Source organism: Nycticebus coucang, chromosome 4 (assembly GCF_027406575.1).
Source record: "Nycticebus coucang isolate mNycCou1 chromosome 4, mNycCou1.pri, whole genome shotgun sequence".
In the NCBI taxonomy this organism is placed as follows: Eukaryota; Metazoa; Chordata; class Mammalia; order Primates; family Lorisidae; genus Nycticebus; species Nycticebus coucang.
The window spans coordinates 52526961-52550883 of NC_069783.1; the positions used below are offsets into that span (position 1 = coordinate 52526961).

At 40.3% G+C, this 23923-nt stretch overlaps 1 protein-coding gene across 1 annotated transcript in view; it reads right to left on the minus strand.

The window, feature by feature from the left end:
• Positions 1 to 23923, minus strand: part of PSME4 (proteasome activator subunit 4) — a 105195-nt gene that overhangs the window by 76997 nt on the left and 4275 nt on the right. Inside the window, exons 2-3 of the mRNA XM_053589913.1 lie at positions 7438 to 7578; positions 6162 to 6278 (exon numbers count right to left, since the gene is read on the minus strand). Of these exons, the coding sequence (XP_053445888.1) occupies positions 6162 to 6278; positions 7438 to 7578 (258 nt within the window). The remainder of the gene's footprint in view (positions 1 to 6161; positions 6279 to 7437; positions 7579 to 23923) is intronic.

Below are 23923 nucleotides of genomic sequence, written 5' to 3' on the forward strand. Positions count from 1 at the left end.
TTCAAGATGAGAGTAAACTGGACCACTCTTAGCCAGAAGTGCTTGCTTACAGCTTTGCTTCACCTAACAATTCTTGGGCTAAAATTTAACTTCAGAAAACTCCTTTTTGCTTTTTCATAAATCAGCAAGGAAACTGTAACAATACCATATTCTGTATATACCTGTTTTAATCCCCTTAGATTTTAATGGTAACTGCTTATACAGTCTTTATTTTCTTACACATGTGTCAAACATTGCACCTAAAAGAAATCAGTTTTTACCTGTTTTCCCTAAATCTAAACAGTTCCACGGTAAATTGGTAAAGCATTATCCATCTAATATCTAATCCTTCAAGCTCTAACATCGCTTAGTTAAATTAACAAGTAGTTATTTTTCATAGCTACTACACTCAAAATTAGAGTCAAGATAATTTCATTATTAAGAAAGGCATAAACAAAGTACATTTTTACCACGCACCATGGCATTTCCACGGAGTGATGCAGCATTACATTCGCTTTTCATTAAATTACTTAAAGAAAAATAGCATACCTTTATGGTAAGTGCCAAGAAATAGTTAACAATCTTTACTACTCATGTAAAAAGATGGCACATGATTGCTTTAAATGGTGACAAGCCTGATCGACCTGAACTAAGTATTTTTTTTAATTACTTTAAAAAGATCAGATTTTAAAGAAAGATCATTATAGCAGAGACAACTTTTAGAGGAAATATCATCAAAATCATTAATAAAAATCAACCACATATTCTCTAATTTTCAAATAAAAGTAGAATATTTTTATTTTATTTATTTATTTTTGAGACAGAGTCTCACTATGTCACCCTCGGTAGAGTGCCATGACATCACAGCTCACAGCAACCTCCAACTCCTGGGCTTAAGTGATTCTCTTGCCTCAGCCTCCCAAGTAGCTGGGACTACAGGCGCCCGCCACACGCCTGGCTACTTTTTTGTTGCAGTTGTCAATGTTGCTTAGCTGGCCCCGGGCCAGGTTTGAACCCACCATCCTGGGTGCATGTGGCTGGCACCATAATCATTGTGCTACAGGCGCCAAGCCAAAAGCAGAATATTTAAAAAAGCAAACAGAAGCCAAGCACAGTGGCTCACACCTATAATCCTAGCATTCTGGGAGGCTGAGGCAGGTGGACTGCCTGAGCTCACGGGTTCGAGATCAACCTGAGCAAGAGTGAAACCTCGTCTCTAAAAATAGCTGGGCGTTGTGGCAGGCACCTGTAGGCCCAGCTACTCAGGAGGATGAGGCAAGAGAATCGCTTGAGCCCAAGAGTTTGAGATTGCTGTGAGCTATGATGCCGCAGCACTCTACCAAGGGCTATAAAATGAGACTCTGTCTCAAAAAAAGAAAGATAAAATAAAATAAAACAAAATGCAAATAAAATGTTCCTCAAATACTACATTAAAATTCGTGGCAAATTCGCCTGTAGTCCCAGCTACTCGGGAGGCTGAGGCAAGAGAATCACTTGAGCCCAGGAGTTGGAGGTTGCTGTGAGCTTGTGTGAGGCCACGGCACTCTACCAAGGGCAATAAAGTGAAACTCTGTCTCTACAAAAAAAAAAAAAAAAAAAAAAAAAAAATCATGGCAAATACTACATTGATAATCATTGTTTATTAACTGTAAAAATTTTCAAATTTCAGTAGGTCCTCAGAGAAACATTTCATTACCATATTAAATTCCCTAGTGAGAGATCCTTCATGAGCCACCAGTAGTATCTGAAGCTCAGAAGTACGGCCACATGTGCCAAAAAACTCTGAACAGAGGTCGAGAACACGGCATTTCCCCGGGGTGAATCGGGGGAGGGGAAGCAAAGAATTTAACTGGATCTTAAAGATGAGAGTACCAATTTCAACAGCCCCTTGACAGATCAGTAGAGATACAAATGTCATGAAGAACAAATACCAAAAAAAGAAAATATCGAATTTCTCCAGAGGCAGATTAATATGAAAAGCCAAAGTATAGGGTGGCGCCTGTGGCTCACGGAGTAGGGCGCTGGTCCCATATGCCACAGGTGGCAGGTTCAAACCCAGCCCCGGCCAAAAAAAACCACACACACACACAAAAAAGAAAAGTAAAAGTATAATATTATATTACACCCTTAGAATAACACATATAAAAGAATAGATACCTAAAAAAGAAATTTAAAAAAATTTAAGCAAGTTACTAAATTTAAGCAAGATACCTAAAAAATAAATTTTAAAAAATGTAAGCAAGTTATGTAGGCTAAACTACTCCTGATAAAAATATATAAACCGGGCGGCACCTATGGCTCAGTGAGTAGGGCACCAGCCCCATATACCGCGGGTTACGGGTTCAAACCCGGCCCTGGCCAAACTGCAACAAAAAATAGCCAGGTGTTGTGATGGGCGCCTGTATTCCCAGCTACTCGGGAGGCTGAAGCAAGAGAATCGTCTCAGTTGGAGGTTGCTGTGAGCTGTGATGCCACAGCGCTCTACTGAGGGCAACAAAGTGAGACTCTGTCTCTAAAAAAAGAAAAGAAAAACTAGCCAGGTATTGTGGCGGGTGCCTGTAGTCTCAGCTACTCAGGAGGCCAAGGCAGGAGGATGGCTTGAGCCCATGAGTTTGTGGATGCTGTGAGGTACGGTATCACACAGCACTCTACCCAGGGTGACAGAGTGAGACTCTGTCTCAAAAAATTTTTAAAAAAGTGTTCTAAAAATAGTATAAATGCGTGTAGTCACTAAGTATGATAGTAAGTACAGATAGGTAATATCAGCTATGACTTTCATTTTAGAATAAATAAATACAAAATACAAAATGGAGTGCTGAGTCTGTTAAGAGCTGACTCAATGCCTTAAACCAAGGAACCATCTCAGCAGAGTCATTCTGTCTCTTTAAAAGACTACGCTGTGGAGTCAGACAGCGGGGCCCTCCCTTGCACAGGTGTGACCGTCAAGCCCCAGCATGCCCCATCCAACTTTGACATCAGTGTATCCTACTGAACATGTGTGACTAGTCATTCTGCATCGTCTCTCACCTCAGAGAGAGGTCTGCCAGACAAATCAAAACCTGACACAACCTGACAAATCAAGGCAGATATCATCCTTGGGCCCAGGAATGCTTTTTGACTCTCCAGAGCTTCTGGGAAAACCCATGTTCCTTAAAGTATCTCAGCAATGGAAGAAAAAGTATCTAATGTACTCAGCCCTACTATGAAGCTAAATTATAGCTTTCACATGAAGACTATAACCCAACTATAGCACAAGACTATGGGGAAAGGGCCAAGGAAGGGGAAGGGAGGGGGGAGGTTTTGATGGAGGGAGGGTAATGGGTGGGGCCACATCTATGGTGCATCTTAGAATGGGTACAGGCGACTGCACTGATGTACACAGCTATGATTTAACAATAAATAAATAAAAGACTAAGTATTAGGCTTCGCACTTGTGGCTCAAGCAACTAAGGCACTAGCACATACACCTGAGCTGGTGGGTTCGAATCCAGCCTGGACCTGCCAAACAACAATGATGGCTACAGCCAAAAAAAAGCCAGGCGTTGTGGTAGGCACCTGTAGTCCCAGCTACTTGGGAGGCGGAAGCAGGAGAATCACTTGAGCTCAGGAATTGGAGGTTGCTGTGAGCTGTGATGCCACAGCACTCTACCCAGGGCGACAGCTTGAGGCTCTGTCTCAAAAAATAAAAAATAAAGACTAAGAATTAAAAACAAACAAACAAACAAAAAAAGGCCCAGAACAGCCATGGTGAAACTTTCAAGAGCAAGGATGATGTGCCACTTCAGGAAGACACATGGTCAGCATGATATCAAGATGCAGGGCTGAGGGCAGCACCTGTGGCTCAAAGGAGCAGGGCACCGGCCCCATATGCTGGAGGTGGCAGGTTCAAACCCAGCCCCGGCCAAAAACTACAAAAGAAAAAAAAAAAAAAAAAAAAAAGATGCAGGGCTGGAACTTAGTAAGAACTGACAGACAGTGGCACTAAAAAATTTCCAGACAAACAGCTGGTACTAATGAACAGGTAAGCTATAGATATTTATTAATGACCACACAGGATTTTGAAAGCAGCAGCTGCCTTTAGCAAAGATATATATACCTACAAGGCAGGAATTATGAAATAGCAAGTAAAGGACATATTGAAGAACAAGGAATCATTGAAGAAGTCGCCTTCCTTTCCCCTTTAAGTGTCACTAACTTTCAGACGAAGCCAAAACAAAATTAGCCACAAAAATCTCAGAAAGAGACAGATCTGAATAAAGTTCAAAGGTCCCTGAAATCTATGAAATTATGATGCCAGTCAGAAATTCCCTAAGCTCATATTTGAAGACTCAGTCAATCTAGTAATAAGCCAAGTTCCCAGGAGCATAAACAACACTCAAAAGGAATCTTTACAACAAAGCTTTTATCCTAAATTTTTAGATTTCATAACAAAGAACTGTGAAAGCATATTGCGCAGTGTACCATTTGGTTTCATGACAAAATTTGCTATTTTTATGGTTGAAATGAGTTTCCTTGTTTTAACACATGAAACTTTCAGGAAATAAATGACTTCTGACCACTCTACTCATCCAAAATTGCCTCAAACCAATTAGGACCTAAGTTTAGTATCATTTTTTCACCTTTTCTTTTTAAGTAATTTCACATTTGTTATCTATAGTCATTTTCAAAACAATTGTAAGGGGAAGACAGTTGACTTAAGTGAAGCCAGAAGGTTAATCATGGGTTATGAAACAAACTGGGGAGGCTACAAAAAATAATGAAATAATGTAGAATTGTCTAAGATCAAGAGAGAGACCACAGAAAAGAGACCTTAAAGACTTAATTTATAAAAGAGAACAAGGAATTTAATATAGGCATACAGAATGGCATTCTTTAGGAAATGAGCACGTTAAGTATATGTCAAATAACTCTAGACAACGAGAGAAACAGCTAATAAAAATTGAAGAAAAATTTCCTAAAAAATAAACCTCAAACACAAATTTAAAAACTTTTTTTTAAACCAAACATGCTAAAACTGAGAAAATTAAGAGGTAGATCACAACTGGACAGATATGATACTTGGCAGTCAAGTCCAAAATCACCATTAACCAAAAAAGGCACATGATTCTATTTACTCTGTAAATTCAGAACACGATACATAACAAAGAAAAATTAGAGATTTTTTGAAGAGGCAGGATGTATGTGCAAAAAGCATAATCACCTAATAATCAGTCAAAACATGAACAGGAAATAACATAAAACCACAAGCATGCAGTTGAATAGTCTGTGCTCTCATCACTGAAACTGGGGCTTCTTTAACTGGGATTGTGTATTCTCTGGAATATGAAAAGCTTCCTTTCTTGAAGCATTCGTTTTACTTGAAATATTAAATATATGGGGTGGGGGGAATGAGCAAGTGAGGAGAGGGAAGGAGGAAGAGGGCTAGGGGTCATGGTGTATGGCATATCTATTCAGGGCAGGACACAATCTGACAAATACAATCAGTGTAACCTAATTCTTTGTACCCTCAATGAATCCCAAACAATAAAAATTTTAAAAGGCCAAAGACCGGGCAGCGCCTGTGGCTCAGTCGGTAAGGCGCCGGCCCCATACACCGAGGGTGGCGGGTTCAAACCCGGCCCCGGCCAAACTGCAACCAAAAAATAGCCGGGCGTTGTGGCGGGCACCTGTAGTCCCAGCTACTCGGGAGGCTGAGGCAAGAGAATCGCTTAAGCCCAGGAGTTGGAGGTTGCTGTGAGCTGTGTGACGCCACGGCACTCTACCGAGGGCCATAAAGTGAGACTCTGTCTCTACAAAAAAAAAAAAAAGGCCAAAGACCATCAAAAGGAAAATAACTCAAGGCTTACAAGTATCCTATTAAACAAGGTATTTGCTTGGAAAAAAATAATTAAATGCGTGTAGATATACTACAAAGAATATCAAATATGCATTACTTTTAACAACAAAAATTCAATTTGAAACAAAAATCTCTTGCTTTTTTTGGCCAGTATGATGGAATACATCTTCAGAAATAGCTTAAAGAGGGCAGTGGATTGTTTTAAGAGTCAAGTTACACAAAAATGAGCACATTAAAATGTTTATTTGCTCATTTATTTCGAACAACCCATTATTTTTCAATCATGATCAATCTCTTAAAAACTACCAAGTGTCCCCTAAGAAGTATTTTAAATGGAAACACTTACTTAGGAAACCAATTTAATCCCAGGTGCTCTGTCTTAGAATATAATATTCTTTCCACCATGTCATAAAGTGGTCTCCAGGGTAACTCCAAATCATCTCTTGAAAGAAGTTCCTTTTTCCTAAGGAAAAAAAAAAGGAAATACCTATGTATGTATAGATGTATGCACAGATGTGTATCATACCATAAGTACTACATAGAGGAGACAGTTAAATATTGCTGCTCGTATGAGTTTTGCTTTCCCCATCCATAGCCAATCACTGGCAGAACACAGTATTAGGAAGATCAGTGGCACCATATTCTTGCTGCCGCTCAAACCTCAAAGAGCACCAGGTAAAAGGGCATTTAAATTTGTGCCATCTTACAAGGCCAGGCGCAGTGGCTCATATCTGTAATCTCAACATTCTGGGAGGCTGAGGTGGATGGCTTGAGCTCACAAGAGTTTGAGACCAGCCTGAGCAAGAGTGAGACTCCCATTTCTAAAAAATAGTCAGGCATTGTGGCAGTTGCCTGAAGTCCCAGCTACTTGTGAGGCTGAGGCAAGAGGATAGCATGAGCCTAGGAGTTTGAGGTTGCTGTGAACTATGACACTATGGTACTCTACCGGGGACAAGAAAGTGAGACTCTGCCTCAAAAAAAATAAATAAATTTGTGTCATCTTACAAAAGATGAATTTTATATTTTCCCACACTATCTACGGAACACTTAATGCTTTCATAATGTAGCTTTTACTTAAGCAAAAGAATCTATGATCCCCATCTTCTCAAGGGACTTATAATCTATATATAATAAGAAGCATGAATAAAACAATCAGACAACATAGTTAACATGTGCTAGAGGATTCATATAGGAGATGAAATTTTATTTTATTTTTTTTAAGATAGAGTCTCAAGCTGTCACCCTGGGTAGAGTGCCATGGTGTCATAGCTCACAGCAACCTTAAAACTCCTGGCTCAAATGATCCTCTTGTCTCAGTTTTTCTATTTTTAGTAGAGATGGGGTCTCATTCTTGCTCAGGCTAGTCTCGAACTCTGTGAGCTCAAGAGATCCACCTCAGCCTCCTGGAGTGCTAGGATTACAGGCATGAGCCACTGCACCCAGCATGGATATGAAATTTCAATTAAGAGGTTAACACACATGATTAAGCTTATGATAATGTTTTCTGCACTCTTTTCTCCAAATTGGCAATTTAAGATTTGGTCTTCTTACCAAAAGTGCTTAGTTCTCATTCCCTAAACCTTGAAGAAACAAACCGTAGAAGTCACGACAAATGGACTTACTTTAACAAGTTGATCAGGAGGCGGGCAAATCCCTGCATCATGCTGATTTCCAATTTTGGAATTGATACCAACTCATACAATAACTTAATAAAAAGAACATGATCTTCTTTGCTAAATTTTCTCCCATAAAGTCTAATATATCTGCAAGAGAAAAAGATATAGCCTTTAAAAATAAGTATGGTAACACATCCATGGTAATACAGCATTATACATACAAGTCAAGGCAAAGAAGCAACCTGAAGTCCAAGGAGGGATAAATGGATAAAGAAAATCTATATACAGTACAATGGATAGTTTGGCCTTTAAAAAAAGAAGGAAGGGCGGCGCCTGTGGCTCAGTGAGCAGGGCGCCAGCCCCATATACCGAGGGTGGCGGGTTCAAACCCAGCCCCGGCCAAACTGCAACAAAAAAATAGCCAGGTGTTGTGGCAGGCGCCTGTAGTCCCAGCTACTCGGGAGGCTGAGGCAAGAGAATCGCCTAAGCCCAGGAGTTGGAGGTTGCTGTGAGCTGTGTGACGCCACAGCACTCTACCAAGGGCAATAAAGTGAAACTCTGTCTCTACAAAAAAATAAAGAAAGAAAGAAGGAAATCCTGTCCTACAATACAACATAGATAAGGTACCTAAGTTAATCAAACTCATAGAAACAGAAAGTAGAACCGTGGTTACCAAGAGTTGGGAATACTAATACTCTTTTTTTTTTTTTTAGACACAGTTTCACTTTGTCACCCTAGATAGAGTGCCCTGGCATCAAAGCTCCAGCAATCTCAAACTTTTAGGCTCAGCCTCCTGAGTAGCTCAGACTACAGGTGCCTACCACAATGCCTGGCTAGTTTTTCTATTTTTTAGTAGAGATGGAGTCTCGTACTTGCTCAGGCTGGTGTTGAACTCCTGAGCTCAAGCAATCCACCCACCTCAGCCTCCCAGAATGTTAGGATTACAGGCATGAGCCACCATGCCTGGCTAATGCTCTCTCTTCTATTATATGGTCTTTAGTATTCTCTCAAAAGCTAAAAATTGAACTTAACTTCCAAAGTTAGGGCAACTAAATGTTTTTCTGTTTTCCTGAAATTCCTCAAAATTCTTGGTCCATTGAAGAGTATTCCTTCTTTATTTTCTAAGGTTGTTCAGAATTTATTCAGCTCTTTTCTGTCATTTCAAAGTTTAATCCCATCACCCCACTTCAACACGATAGGAGAAGGAACAATGAGACCTGAGATCTTGTTTTGACTCAGCCAGTACAGGTTGAGTATCCCTATTCAGAAAATCCAAAATCTGAAATGTCCCAAATCTGAAACTTTCTGATTACTAACATGACACTCAAATTAGAATTCTGAGATTTGGAATGCTCAACCAGTAAGGACGTAATACAAATATCCCAAAATCTAAAAAAAATCTGAAATACAAAACACTTCCTGTGCAAAGCATTTCAGATCAGGGAAGCTCAACCAGTAATTAATTACTGTAAAAGTTTCTTAACCACCACAAAATGGTAAGAACATGGACTAGTGAAGACAGTACAGGTGTATGGATACCCCACCCCAAGGCTGCCAGAGGTACTTCAAGATGCTGAATAAACATGATACAGACTCCCAAAGCATCCCTCAATTAGAAGTAAACGCTGGAATCATTAAAATGCTATTTTACCTATTTTCTTAAAAAAAAAAACAAACCCAGATGAGAAAAATGCTATCTGCCTAAAAAATGGCACACATTTTTAAAATAAAGATAAAACAAAAGAGTTCAGAGACTTAGTGCCCAGAGCACAGTGGTTAAGGTGCCAGCCACATATACTGAGGCTGGTGGGTTGAACCCAGTCCAAGCCAGTTAAAGAACAATGACAACTGCAACAACAACAACAAAAATAGCCGGAGGTTGTGGCAGGCACCTGTAGTCCCAGCTGCTTGGTAGGCTAAGGCAAGAAAATCGCTTGAGCCCAAGAGTTTGAGGTTGCTGTGACCTGTGATGCCAGAGCACTCTACCAAGGGTGACAGGGTGAAATTCTGTCTCGAACAAAAAAAAAAAAGAAATATTCATTCCCTCTACCACATGGTTCCTTCAGGTCCTATTAAGACTTCAGAGAGCCTCAGAGTTACAGACTTACTCTTCTATGGTTAGTATACTTCTTTGAAAAAAACAGAGAAATGTTGCTTTAGGCCACTGAAATAACTTGGCTACTGATACTGCTTTTACAGCAGCACACAGACAACTGCTTAATATTCACAAAGCCCAAATTTTAATAACTAAAAGGAGACAAAATAGAGAGATTCCTAGAAGGTCTACAACTGCTGAAAAAGCTAAAGATTATAAAGGGGCTCCTATTTCCCCCTTTGGCAGATCCCTTGCCAACCAGCAAGCAGCCAAGCCTCAGCATTTCTCAAAAATGTGGTCCAGGGCGGCGCCTGTGGCTCAGCAGGTAGGGCGCCGGTCCCATATGCCGGAGTTGGCAGGTTCAAACCCAGCCCCGGCCAAAAAAAAAAAAGTGGTCCAAGAGATTTTTAAGAGCCCAAAATATACTAATCATAAAAAGAAAATTAATAAATTAACCTTCATTAAAATAACTTCTAGGCTCGGGGCCTGTGGCTCAAGTGACTAAGGCACCACTCACATACACCTGAGCTGGCAGGTTCGAATCCAGCCTGGGCCCACCAAACAATGACGGCTACAACCAAAAAATGGCCGGGTGTTGTGGTGGGTGCCTGTGGTCCCAGTTACTTCGGAGGTGGAGGCAGGAGAATCGCCTGAGCCAATTGGGAGTTGGAGATTGTTGTGAGCTGTGATGCCATGGCACTCTACCCAGGGCAACAGCTTAAGGCTCTGTCTCAAAATAATAATAATAATAATAAATAAATAAATATATAAAGAAACAAAAATAAAAAGCCATTCCATTACTTAAAAAAAAAAAAATGCATATTCTTTGGATCCAACTGAGACCTCATTTATCAAAAATATGGACTGTGGGGATGTGGTGATTCCTATCTGTAATCCCAGCACTTTGGAAACCCAAGGCAAGACGATTGTTTGATGCCAGGAGTTCAACACCAGCCTCAGCAACATAGGAGATGACGTTTCTATAAAAAGTAGAAAATCTGCTGAGTGTGGTGGCACACGCCTGTAGTCTCAGCTATTCAGAAGGCTGAGGCAGGAGGATCACCTGCTTATGTGCAGGAGTTTTGAGGTTGCAGTGAGCTAAGATGATGCCATTGCACTCCAGCCTGGATGACACAGCAAGACTCTGTCTCAAACAATATTAATGCACACACAATAAAACCTCACAGATCACGCCTTTGTGGAATGCTAGAAGGAACCACCATGTCATTATCTTAAAAACTGATAAATGAAGGGAAACAATTAAGCTTCACCCTGCCACTCCTACAGAAACTGTACCGCAGATAAAATAGTTAATAAAGAAAAGTTCTTCAGAGAATTCCAGCAAATAAAGAGTGAAATCCCTAACAATGTAGGATGGCTACTAATATCACAAAAAGAGCCAGACATTACACATCTCCTGATTCAAGTATACACAATTATCTATTACATAGTCTTGATAAAGAAAAGGAAACTTTATGTGCTGAAGAACAACAACAAAATCTGTTTCTCTGTGAATTTCTGCAATGAAGACAATTCAAATTATAGGCTCTTCGCCTGTAGCTCAAGCGGCTAGGGGGCCAGCCACATACACCGGAGCTGGCAGGTTTGAATCCAGTCTGGGCCCGCCAAACAACAATGATGGTAACTACAAAAAAAAAAAAAAAAAGCCAGGCATTGTGGTGGGTGCCTGTAGTCCCAGCTCCTTGGGAGGCTGAGGCAAGAGAATCACTTAAGCCCAAGAGTTGGAGGTTGCTGTGAGCTGTGACATCAGCACTCTACCTAGGGTGACAGCTTGAGACTCTGTCTCAAAAAAAAAAAACAAAAGAAGATAATTCAAATTATATAATTAACAAAGCTGCTTTAAAGACATGAAAATGCTGAGCTTATAGAAACTATCCCCTTCTCAATCTTCTGTGAACATCTAAAAAGACTGGTAAGGCCAGGCACGGTGGCTCACACCTGTAATCCTAGCACTCCAAGAGGCTGAGGAAGGTGGATAGCGAGATCCTGTCTCTACTGAAAACAGAAAAACTGAGGCAAAGGATCACTTCAGCCCGAGTTGGAAGTTGCTGTAAGCTATGATGGTACAGCACTCTACCCAGGGCGACAGCTTGAGATTCTGTCTCAAAAAACAAAAAAGAAGGGCTTGGTGCCGGTAGCTCAGCGACCAGGATGCCAGCCACATACACCAGAGCTGGTGGGTTCGAATTCAGCCCAGGCCTGCCAAGCAACAATGACAACTGCAACAGAAAAACAGCTGGGCATTGTGGCAGGCACCTGTAGTCCCAGCTCCTGTGGGAGGCTGAAGCAAGAGAATCACTTAAGTCCAAGAGTTTGAGGTTTGATGTGAGCTGTGATGCCACAGCACTCTGTCAAGGGCACAAAGTAAGAATGTCTCAAAAAAAAAAAAAAATTGGTCTGGGCGGCGCCTGTGGCTCAAAGGGATAGGGCGCCAGTCCCATATGCTGGAGGTGGTGGGTTCAAACCCAGCCTCGGCCAAAAACCACAAAAAAAAAAAAAAAAAAAAAATTGGTCATAAATTAGGCCACAAAGAAAATCTCACTTTGACATGTAGAAATCATTTTGACCAAATAATTTAATTATCCTACAATGTAAATTGAAAAAAATATATGTGTGTGTGTATATATATATATTTTTTTCTTTTTTTTGAGGCAGAGTCTCTATATGTCACCCTTGGTAGAGTGCTGTGGCATCACAGCTCACAGCAACCTCAAACTCTTGGGCTTAAGCGATTCTCTTGCCTCAGCCTCCCAAGTAGCTGGGACTACAGGCGCCCAGTACAGCGCCTGGCTATTTTTTTGTTGCAGTTGTCATTCTTGTTTAACAGGCCTTACTCATTGAGCTACAGGAGCTGAACCTGAAAAAATATTAATGTTAAGGATAAATAAGAGAAACCAAATCATTTAAAAACACAAGAATCTTAATTAAACAACCAATTCCCCTCCAAGAGGCATTTCCTTTAAAATCAGATTCAGGACAATAATAACTATTCTTGTCAATATTATTTAACATTATTCTGAATCTAGATGAAAAGAATAAACTAGGAAACAAAAATTCGGTTAATTATTTCAGGAAAGATAGAACTAAAAAAAGGATGGTCTCAATGTCATGATTATACATAAAACATATGAAACAATCAACTAAAAAATACTTTTAGACTAAAAGTAAAAATCTACAGAATATATGTTTTTGTATTATTGGTATAGCAGCCAGATATCGGTATAGCAGTAATGGTGGTTAAAGGAAGATTGCTTCATTCATCACACCAACAAAAGGATTAATTAGGGCGGTGTCCATGGCTCAGTGGGTAGGGCACCGGCCCCATATACAGAGGGTGGCGGGTTCAAACCCAGTCCCCGTCAAATTGCAACAAGAAAATAGCCAGGCGTTGTGGCAACAGCTTGAGACTCTGTCTAAAAAAATAAAAATAAAAATAAAAATTCACTAAAAAAAAGAAATAAGAAGAAAAAAACTTCACTGAAATGTAAAATATTGAATAAATGCTAAGACATAATATCTTTTTAAAAGGTCCTTTAATACCTGACTGCTAGGGCTAAATGAAAAGTATTATATACTAAGGAAAAATATCAACAGTGAGAACTCTGAACAACTTCCAAAATTAATTTCAGACAGGAACTTCAACTTCCCCACATCTAAAACAAATACATACACTCTGCTATACCAGTTCCAGTCTCTTCCTTCTCTTTCCGAGGTTTCGTCAAGAGTATCATTAAAAAGGCAAACAAAGGTAGCAGAGAAAAATAAAGGATTCAGGAATAAATCACTTCGATTTTATTCTAAGACTAAGACCCTCATCATTACATACAACATTAAAAATGTAGGCACATGCACAATGACAACCATGTGAATAAAAAAAATTTTTTTTAAGTACAGGGCTAGGAGGCTGGGTGAGGTGGCACTCACCTGTCATCCTACCACTCCTGAGAATGGTAAGTGGATTGCCTGAGCTCTGGAGTTCAGGACCAGACTGAGCAAGTGTGAGATCCTGTCTCTACTAAAAGTAGAAAACTTAGCAAGGTGTTGCTGCCAGCACTTATTGTCCCAGCTACTCCGGAGGCTAAGACAAGAGAATCGCTTGAGCCCCACAGGCTGAGGTTGTTGTGAGCTGCGACACCGCGCACTCTTATCTACAACGTTCTCACCACTGCAAACAGTGAGTCAACAAATATAGAAAACTCCCCGTTGTTCAGAACTTATGCAACAGGAACTCTCAAGCGACCAACACGTGACCCAACCAATAAATAAATGAAGTTTAAAAAATCAGCGTTTAAACTTGGTGTGGCAAGCCAAGGTTCCCATGTGTTCTAAGCACCCCAAAACGTCCATGTTCACGACCTCTACCAGTTTCCTGGCTAGTTATGATTGGGTGTGGACTGACTTTCTATTGCTGACATTATATGTCTTGTGCTTTTTGTGAGGCATTTTGATTGTACAGTAGAGGTATATTTATCTGACTATAAAGTGGATTTCTAATTGGTGATCTTCTGCATATTCAGTACTGCTTTGCTATTGTGCCTCTACTGATACGGGGTTAAATATGGAGTATGTTACTGAACTGCATATACAGCACTACGATATGGTTTCACAGGGACTCCCACATCCTTGGTATCCTTATACCCAGTTACGTAAACTATACCTGCTTAATGCTGAGACTTTATTTCTATAAACACATTGGTACCTACACTGTATAAACACTGGTGTAATACAGTAAAACTGTTACAGTAAGGGAAGTTTGTCTTTGTCTTAATTTGCTCTTAATTACTGTACTTCAATATTACTATTAAGTCAACACAGAATATATGGTATAGCATGGTACACTATGGTAGAGTATGGGATATAGAATTAGGCCTATTTTGGGTGCAGGATAGACAAGAGTAATGTTGTGAAAAGTAATGTTGTCTAACAACAGAGTAACATACACTCTGTTGCCCCAAGCTAGAGTGCTGTGGCTTCAACCTAGCTCATAGCAATCTCAAACTCCTGGGCTCAAAGGATTCTCCTGCCTCAGATTCCCGAGTAGCTGAGACTACAGGCACTCACTAGGACTAATTTTTCTATTGTTAATAGAGATGGGGATCTTGCTCTTGCTCAGGCTGGTCTCGAACTCCTGAACTCAAGCAATTCTCCCAACTCAGCGTCCTGAGAGTACTACTTTTAGGCCTACTTTTAATAGCAACCAGAAATACATTTGTCCATAATCAGTCCTCATGGGTGCAGGATAACAGGAAGATTACTGTAAAAGGGTTTTCTCAGAAACCCACCTCTTCTTCTCTTTTCTTTCAATTACCTGTTTATTCAAAAAGCATTTTTAGAGCAAATTACATGTCCAGGACAATAATACAACTCAAATAGTTCCTTCAGACAAAGAACTCACAGTCAAACATAAGGAGAGTGCCAGATATGAGACAGAAGAATCCAAGCACCTGGAGAGCTAAAACTGAGATAAAGTAATGAGTTTTATGGGTTTTTCTTTTTTCCACCAAAGTTTCATCATATATTAGTGATCATTGAACTTGAAACATTTAAAAGTTGTCATAATTTAACTTATACTCTGAATAGGCAATCCAAGGTCAAGATAATCTTGAGCATCTATGGACAGAGGTAGAGACAGCTCTGGGTAAAACAACAGATCAAGAACATTGTATCAGGGTGGCCCCTGTGGCTGAAGGAGTAGGGCACCGGTCCCATATGTCCCATATGCCAGAGGTGGTGGGTTCAAACCCAGCCCCGGCCAAAAAAAAAAAAAAAAAGAACATTGTATCTCTGTGGCAAGAAGACACAACCAATAGAATGTTCCTTTCCTCTCATTTCATCTCCAAAGAGGACAAGCTGAGGAGCAAGAAGGGCAGAAGCTCACCCTCTCTCTTAGTACACACATAGGCAGGTGGACTCACACACAAAAAAAAAACATGTAAAAGATACTATTAATTCCAAGTGACTGCTTGGTATGGAACAAAGGTGAATTAAGTGTATGTCAAGTGGAAAATGTTTCCATTCTGGCTTGCTTTGCAATTTGCAACATTATGATCAACTCTGGACAGAAAATTTAATGATTTCATCTAGTGACCTAGCAAGCAGGAACAGCAGGGTTCTACAAGTTTGCTGAGAATTTAAATTCCTCTGTGTCAGTCCTTGGGCTATCCTGTCTCCTCACAAGGCCACCGTGATAGACAACTGATTAACATACACGAAAGGTACTTTAACTGTTCTGTAGTGGGGGTTCAGGTACCAATTTTTTAAATCTCCCAGGTATCTCACCATGTTTGAAAACCAGTGAACTTTAGAACACAACATCTTTTGTCTCTGGGTATCCATGGGAGATTAGTTCCAGGACCTTCCACAACTGCCAACATCCAAGGACACTGAAGTCCCTTATTTGCATATAACCCATACACACACACCCATAGACTTTAAATCACCTGTAGATTACTTATAATGCCTTATACAATGTCTACACATCACTTTATTCATGTAGATTCAAGGTAGTACTTGGCAAATTTAAGTTTTGCTTTTTGGAATTTGACAAAATGTTTTCTGAGTATTTTCAATCCTCAGTTTGTTGAAGCCATGGATATGGAATCCACAGATGAAGAGGGGGCCTAGTGTATAGGCCTTTAAAAATCTATTTAAATCATGAAAAATGTAATACATTTCAGTTTATATTTATTGAATTGTGGCACTACATTTTTTTTTTTTGGAGACAGAGCCTCAAGCTGTCGCCCTGGGTAGAGTGCCAGGGCATCAACAGCTCACAGCAACCTCCAACTCCTGGGCTCAAGCGATTATCTCCCAAGTAGCTGGGACTACAGGCACCCGCCACAACACCCAGCCATTTTTTGGTAGTAGCTGTCATTGTTGTTTGGTGGGCCCGGCCTGGATTCAAACCCGCCAGCTCTGGTGTTATGTGGCTGGTGCCTTAGCCGCTTGAGCTACAGGCACAGAGCCAGCACTAAATATTTTTTAATAAGGCTGCTTCTCACTATATACACCATCTCCACGTGAATTATCTGTTCATATCCTTGGAAACCTAAATCTTTTGAGACTTTCCACAGCACCCTACTGAAGGTGACAAAGTGAGACTCTGTCTCAAAAAGAAAAAACAAAGGAAGACCTCTGGCCAGGTGTGGTGGTTCACGCCTATAAGAGCAAGACCTCTGTGGTCATCAAGCAAATTGGATGTAACATAGACTCTGCAACAGACTAAATGTTTTACATCCCCTCAAAATTCAGAACAATAATCCTTAAAGCCATGGTGGATGGAGATGAGGTTTTAGAGCAGGTGTCCTCAAACTGCAGCCCGCGGGCCACATGAAGCAGTGTGAATTGTATTTCTTCCCATTTTGTTTTTTACTTCAAAATAAGATATGTGCAGTGTGCATAGGAATTTGTTCATAGTTGTTTTTTTGTTTTAAACTATAGTCCGGCCCTCCAACGGTCTGAGGGATAGTGAATTGGCCCCCTGTTTAAAAAGTTTGAGGACACCTGTTTTAGAGAGTTAATTAGTCTTCAGGGTGGAGGCTTCATGATGGGATTAGTGCCCAAGAAGAAGAGTCAGAAAGGGCTTGCCTCCATTCTTTCTCTCTCCTCCACACAGCAAGAGGATGACAGCCAGAAACAGGCCCCTCTCCAGAACGAGTTCATGGGAAGGAACATCCTGATCTCAGGCTTCCAGCCTCTGTAACTGGCAGAAATAAATGTTTGCTGTTTAAACCACCTGTTACAGCAGCCCAAACAGACTAAGGACAACCTAAGCCTCATTTCTTCAAGGGTAAAACTGGATGAATAAATACACCTATAGGCTCTCGGGTGTCTTGCAAGGGAGCTGGGGCTGCTGACCATCCCCTTCTGCCAGCCCCATTAAAAAATAAATAAACCGGCTAGTGCCATGGCTCAAGTCTGTGATCCCAGCACTCCCAGAGGCCAAACAAGAGGATCCCCTGAGCTCAGGAGTTCGAGACCAAAAAATCATATTTCTAAATTGCCCTGAATTTGTTAAATGATAGCTTTTCTCCTGCCATACACAGTATAGGGACCTCCTTTTGTTACATGTTTATAGAAATCTGACATTTTATTTATTAGGATCTCTGGAAGTAATCTTTCCTCAGAACAGAAACGATACCAACTAAACTCTTCAGTAATCTGACAAAATTAGCAACTTCATTCAAAAGCCATTTGAGTACAGATTAAAGAATTGTCTGTAATGCCTGAAAATATATTTACTCACATGCATAAGATTGCACTCATAAAATCGCTTATCTAAATACTTCTACTTCATCACTGGCTTAAAAAAGAAAATCACCAGAAAAAGAAATGAAATATCCATAAATCGCCCACAGGTTGCTAACACATTCTATTAGACTGTCTCCTCTTCATTCTCCAACCTGCTTGGCACAATACTATTCTCATACCCATGTCACAGCTGTAGTGATGTTAGTTTTTTCTTGGAAAGGGAAAAGTATTATATTTTTAATGTCAAAAATTTAGGATTTAGGAATTTTTTTAAAGGCCAAATTAGAATAAACAGTTGATGACCACTAGTAAAATTTTGTGGCTCGCTTCTTAAAAATTGCATAACTAAAATCTAAATCATAATAACTATAATACAATTATAATACTAAATATTTCACCATAACAATTACAGATTATTTTTTTAAGAGACAGAGTCTTACTTCATCGCCCTCGGTAGACTGCTGTGGCGTCACAGCTTACAGCAACCTCCAACTCCTGGGCTTAGGCGATTCTCTTGCCTCAGTCTCCCAATGGGCGCCCACCACAACACCCCGCTATTTTTTGTGATAGTTTGGCCGGGGCCAAGCTCGAACTCGCCATGCTCAGTATATGGGGCCGGCGCCCTACCCACTGAGCTACAGGTACCGCCCATAGATTTATTTTTAAATGTAAGTCAGATTCTCTGGTGTAACCAATATAATTTGTTTCCTCTCTAATGTACTTTTCTAAACTTCACTCCCCCAAATTCTTTTTGGGTTATGAAGCGCACAATTCTCCTTTTTAACCAAAATGCTCAGTCCTTCCACTTCTTTGTTTAAATACGTACTTTCTTTAGAACCCAGTATTAAACTGGATCTCATCCCAGATTCATTTTATGCATTCTGACTATATAAGTAACAATTCCTGCCAGGCACCAGTGCCTCATGCCCATAATCCTTTTTGGGAAGCTGAGGTGGGAGAATCACTGAGGCCAGTTCAAGATCAGCCTGAGTAACAGCAAGACCTTATCTCTACAATAAATAGAAAAACCAGCCAGTGTGATGGCACACATCTGTAATCCCAGCTGCTCTGAAGGCTGAAGCAGAAAGATAGCTTGAGTCCAGAAGACTGAGGGTTGCACTGAGCTAGGATCACACACCACTTTAGCCCAGGCAAGAGACTGAGACCTCATCTTAAAAAAATACATATTTTCTGGCTGGGCGTGGTGGCTCTCGCCTATAATTCCAGCACTTTGGGAGGCCGAGGTAGGTGGACTGCCTAAACTCATGAGTTTGAGACCAGCCTGAGCCAGAGTGAGACCCTGTCTCTAAAAAATAGCCGGGCATTGTGGCAGGTGCCTGTAGTTACAGCTACTCTGGAGGCTGAGGCAAGAGGGTCGCTTGAACCCAAAAGTTTGAGGCTGCTGTGAGCTAAGATGACATGGCACTCTACCAAGGGGGACAAAGTAAGACTCTGTCTCAAACAAACAAACAAAAAACCACATTTCCAAAATGTTTTCAATTACAAAGAGCATAAAAGTTCACTCTAATATTAAAGAGTACCTATGAATGTATACACCACTGTACTAAATGCTGGGGGCTGAAGAGGAGGAGAGGTAAGTATGAGAGATACTTACTTCAAAAAAGCTCATAGTAAAGGGAAGGTAAGTAGGGTAAGTAGATAAAATATACAAAAGCATGAACAAGGGATCAAGACAGAGGATGCAGAAAGGGAAGACTAAGCATAAACCAAATACAGAAGCAGGAATCTCAAGATTCCAATACTGGTAATATTTACAGTACGCAAAGCCTTCGGGCATGGTGGCTCACACATGTAATCCTAGCACGCTGGGAGCTAAGGTGGGAACTACTTGAGCTTAGGAGTTTCACCAGCCTGAGCAAGAGTGAGACCCTGTCTCTTTTTTTTTTTTTTTTTTGAAACAGTCTCTCATTTTGTCTCCACTCCCCCACCCACCCGCAGAGTGCTGTGGTGTCATAGCTCACAGCAACCTCAAACTCTTGGGCTCAAGCGATTCTCTTGCCTCAGCCTCCTGAGTAGCTGGGACTACAGGTGCCCACCACAATGCCTGGTTATTATTTTTTTTTTTTTAGAGACAGGGGAATCTCGCTCTTGCTCAAGCTGGTCTCAAACTCGTGAGCTCAGGTGATCTGCCCACCTCGGCATCACAGAGTGCTGGGACTACAGGCATGAGCCACCACACCAGCCCTGTATCTTAAAAAACTAAAATAGGTGTTGTGGCGGACACCTGTAGTTCCAGCTACGCTGAAGGCTGAAGCAAAGGGATCACTTGAGCCCAAGAGTTTGAGGTTGCTGTAAGCTATGACACCATACCACTCTACCTAGGGTGACAGAGTGAGACTCTATCTCAAAATATATATATATTTATATTCTGTGCAGGCTTTAACATTTCAGTGGCGATCTCAACGAACGCAGGGATTTTTTTACGTTGTTGTTTGCTTTTTACCATGCTCTGCTATTCATGCAGAATGCAATTTTGATCTAATTTTCTACAAAGATTACAAGGAAACACAAATTTGGATTTTTGCATTTAAAAAGGGGATTCTCTAAAAACAAATGTCATTTAATAAAAAACAACACAAAACAAAACTTAATTCCCAGGTTCCACAATGAGAAAACCAGTTTTAGAAGTTATATGCTTATTGACTTAGCTTCCCCCTAACCCAAATTTGCCTCCTCTTCAGCTGATAATATCTATGTCAAATACAATTTTATTTTACAACAGCAAGAATCCCTGGGAAAACTGTTTTTAATGACAACATCAAATGGTACGGGGTTGTTTGTTTTTTTCCCAACTGGCTCAACTTAGCACACTGGGTCAGGCTGGGCATGGTGGCTCATGCCTGAAATCCTAGCACTCAGGGAGGTAGAAGACAGAAGATTGCTTGAGGCCAAGAGTTTGAGACCAGTCTGGGCATTCATTATAGCACCATCCCTTCTCTACAAATAAAAAGTTAAATAAAAATAAAGCACTGTTACCTAATGGAGTCTCAGGGTACTTTCACCTATTTCATCTATCCTTTGTTTGTACAGCCTACCAACCTACCAAAAATCATACCTAGATACATTTCATAACTCCATAGCTTATGTAGACATATCAAAAAAAAAAATTCTAATTAGCTAAAACAATTAGCAAGGCATGGTGATGCGTGCCTGTAATTCCAGCTACTTGGGAGGCTAAGGTGAGAGGATCACTTGAGCCCAGAAATTGGAAGCTACAGTGAGCTATGATCATGCCGATATAATTTGGGACCCTGTCTCAAAACAAATAAAAATAAAACGTACCAGTCAGATCGAAATTTTTTTTTTTAAGTAATACATTCATGTTTTCTTTCACCAAATTTCTTAATGGAACTACCATCTTGCCTGGTCTGTCCTAAATGAACAAAAATATGCACTAACATAGTACACTGGAATTTCCGAAGGCAGAAATCTTTCTCAGATATATCCCAAATGCCAAAAACAGTGCCCAACACATATTATGCACTCAAAACAATGTACTCAAAGAAGACTGATATCTGTCTCAGTACTCGGTATTGACCTACAAGCTTCAATGTCTTCATGTTTAAAATGGAGATAACTTACGAAAGTACTTTGGTAGCACAGGACTGAGTCTAAGTCTCCAAAGTTAAGAGTTAGGAAAACTCTGTCCACGAGGACTGAATATAGTAAACCTTAAGACAAAACAAAGTAAACTGGGTAGAAAATCAGAAGTAAACTCACACATTTTGCAAAGAAGCAGAACCTCATGAGGCTGATCAAAGGGATAACAGATTGTTAACATTTTTTAAAGTTTTATACTGGTATTGGTATTGCTTGCTTTCTAAAAAAATTCCTTCCCCCTTAGAGCTACATATTAGAAACGTAAGAAATAATATGCTTCAAAAATAATGGGGAATGGGGATGATGGAAGAAACATGATTGGCCGTGAACTGATTGAAGATGGGTGATGAGATTCACTATATTATTCCCTCTTCTTTTCTATCTTTGAAATTTTCTGTAATACAAAAAGTTTAAAGAAAAGAAATTAGAGGTTTCTAGAAAATAGTAAGTCCCTCAAATATTTTTGGGAAAAAAAAGTATGTTTGATAGAGTTACGAAAAATCAAGCATGTCATATGTGGAGACAGATGGCATATGGGAACTCTTCGTACTTTCCATTCAAATTTTGTTGTAAACCTAAAACTGCTCTAAGAAATAAAGGTTATTAATTTTTTATAAAATCAAATATGAAGGATCTTACTGTGCTATTATATTATACAACTTTACCAAAAAATATTCATATTCCCCCAAATCACTTAATTCATTTTCTTTTTTACTATAAAAAATCAACTCTAATAACCAAGAAATTTTGGTTCCCATTTGAAGTGTAATCACTAAATAACAATGATAAACCATTTTTACCAGTTTGTCTAACTGGTTCTCACTGAAGAAACGTGGTAATGTGGCGGCCCCAGGGCGCCAGCCACATACACCTAGGGTTCGAAGACAACCCAGGCCTGCTAAACAACAACAACTGCAACCAAAAAATAGCTGGGCGTTGTGGTGAGTGTCTGTAGTCCTAGTTAGCTGGAAGGCTGAGGCAAGAGAATTACTTAAGCTCAAGACTTTGAGGTTGCTATGAGCTGTGATGCCACTCTACCCAGGGCAATAGCTTAACACTTTGTCTCAAAAAAAAAAAAAGAAAGGTGATAATTTGTCAGGAGTTGGAGATTCTTTTACAAATAAAAAACACAATTATAAGAGGGTTTTTATCTAACAAATGCAATCAGTGTAACCCAGTTCTTTGTACCCTCAATGAATCCCAACAATTAAAGAAAAACAAAAATGGGCGATGCCTGTGGCTCAGTGGGTAGAGCGCTGGCCCAATATACCGAGGGTGCTGGATTCAAATGTGGCCCAGTCAAACTGCAACAACAACAAAAAAATAACTGGGTGTTGTGGAGGCGCTTGTAGTCCCAGCTACCCAGGAGGCTGAGGCAAGAGAATTGCCTAAGGCCAAAGAGGTGGAAGTTGCTGTAAGCTGTGATGGTACAGCACTCTACCGAGGGTGACAAACTCAGACTCTGTCTCTGTAGGAAAAAAAAAAAAAAAAACAACCTTGAGTAGGGCACCAGCTCCATATGCCAGAGGTGGCAGGTTCAAATCCAGCCCTGGCCAAAAACTGCAGAAAAAACAAACCCCAAACCACTTGTGTTTATCATGTACTTCAATTTCAATACTCAAACATTAGATACTCTCAAGCACTTCATATTAATAGACAACTGAGATTCAACAGTTAGCACTTCCCACTTTCTTTCCCAACTCACAGAGATATGAATTTGGGTGGTCCTGTGGTCATTTATTACTTTCTTTCTTTTTTAGAGACAAGAGTCTCACTTTATCGCCCTCAGTAGAGTGCCAGAGTTCCATGGCATCACAGCTCACTCTAACTCCTGGGCTTAGGCGATTCGCTTGCCTCAGCTTCCTGAGTACCTGGCTGGCGCCCTGCCAAATGAGCTATGGGTGCCGCCACATTACCACCTACCACATTACAGGCACCCACAACGCCCGGCCATTTTTTGTTGCAGTTTGGCTGGGGTCAAGTTTGAACCCACCACCCTCAGTATATGGGGCCGGTGCCCTACCCACTGAGCCACAGATGCCACCCAGTCATTTATTACTTTCCACAAGAAGAGGTCAGTGTATTTGATAACTCATAATACCTTGAGTGAACTTGTTTCCAGTGGCTATATAATCTAATTAAATACATTATGTGATTTCAACTGGGATAATCTATCCGGGAAGGATATATAATGTTCTTAACAATAATTAAACAACTGCACTTTCATTCTAAAGGGAGCCACCATTTAATTAGCAAATGAAATGAATCCTCAGCATTATGCAGTCATTTAATCATAAAGCAATACTAAATAACATGTCACTATAACAAGAGATCTAAATTTGCTTCACTACACCAAACCCACATAATTTACTAAAATCAAAATTCTGTTTTTAAAGAACAGACACAAGCATGGATGGGATAAGCTCCTAGGAAATAGTAGTCTTATTCTCCACCCTTTTCCCTTTCCTTCGTCCAGATAGTTCAAAGGAACATAGAGATAAAAAG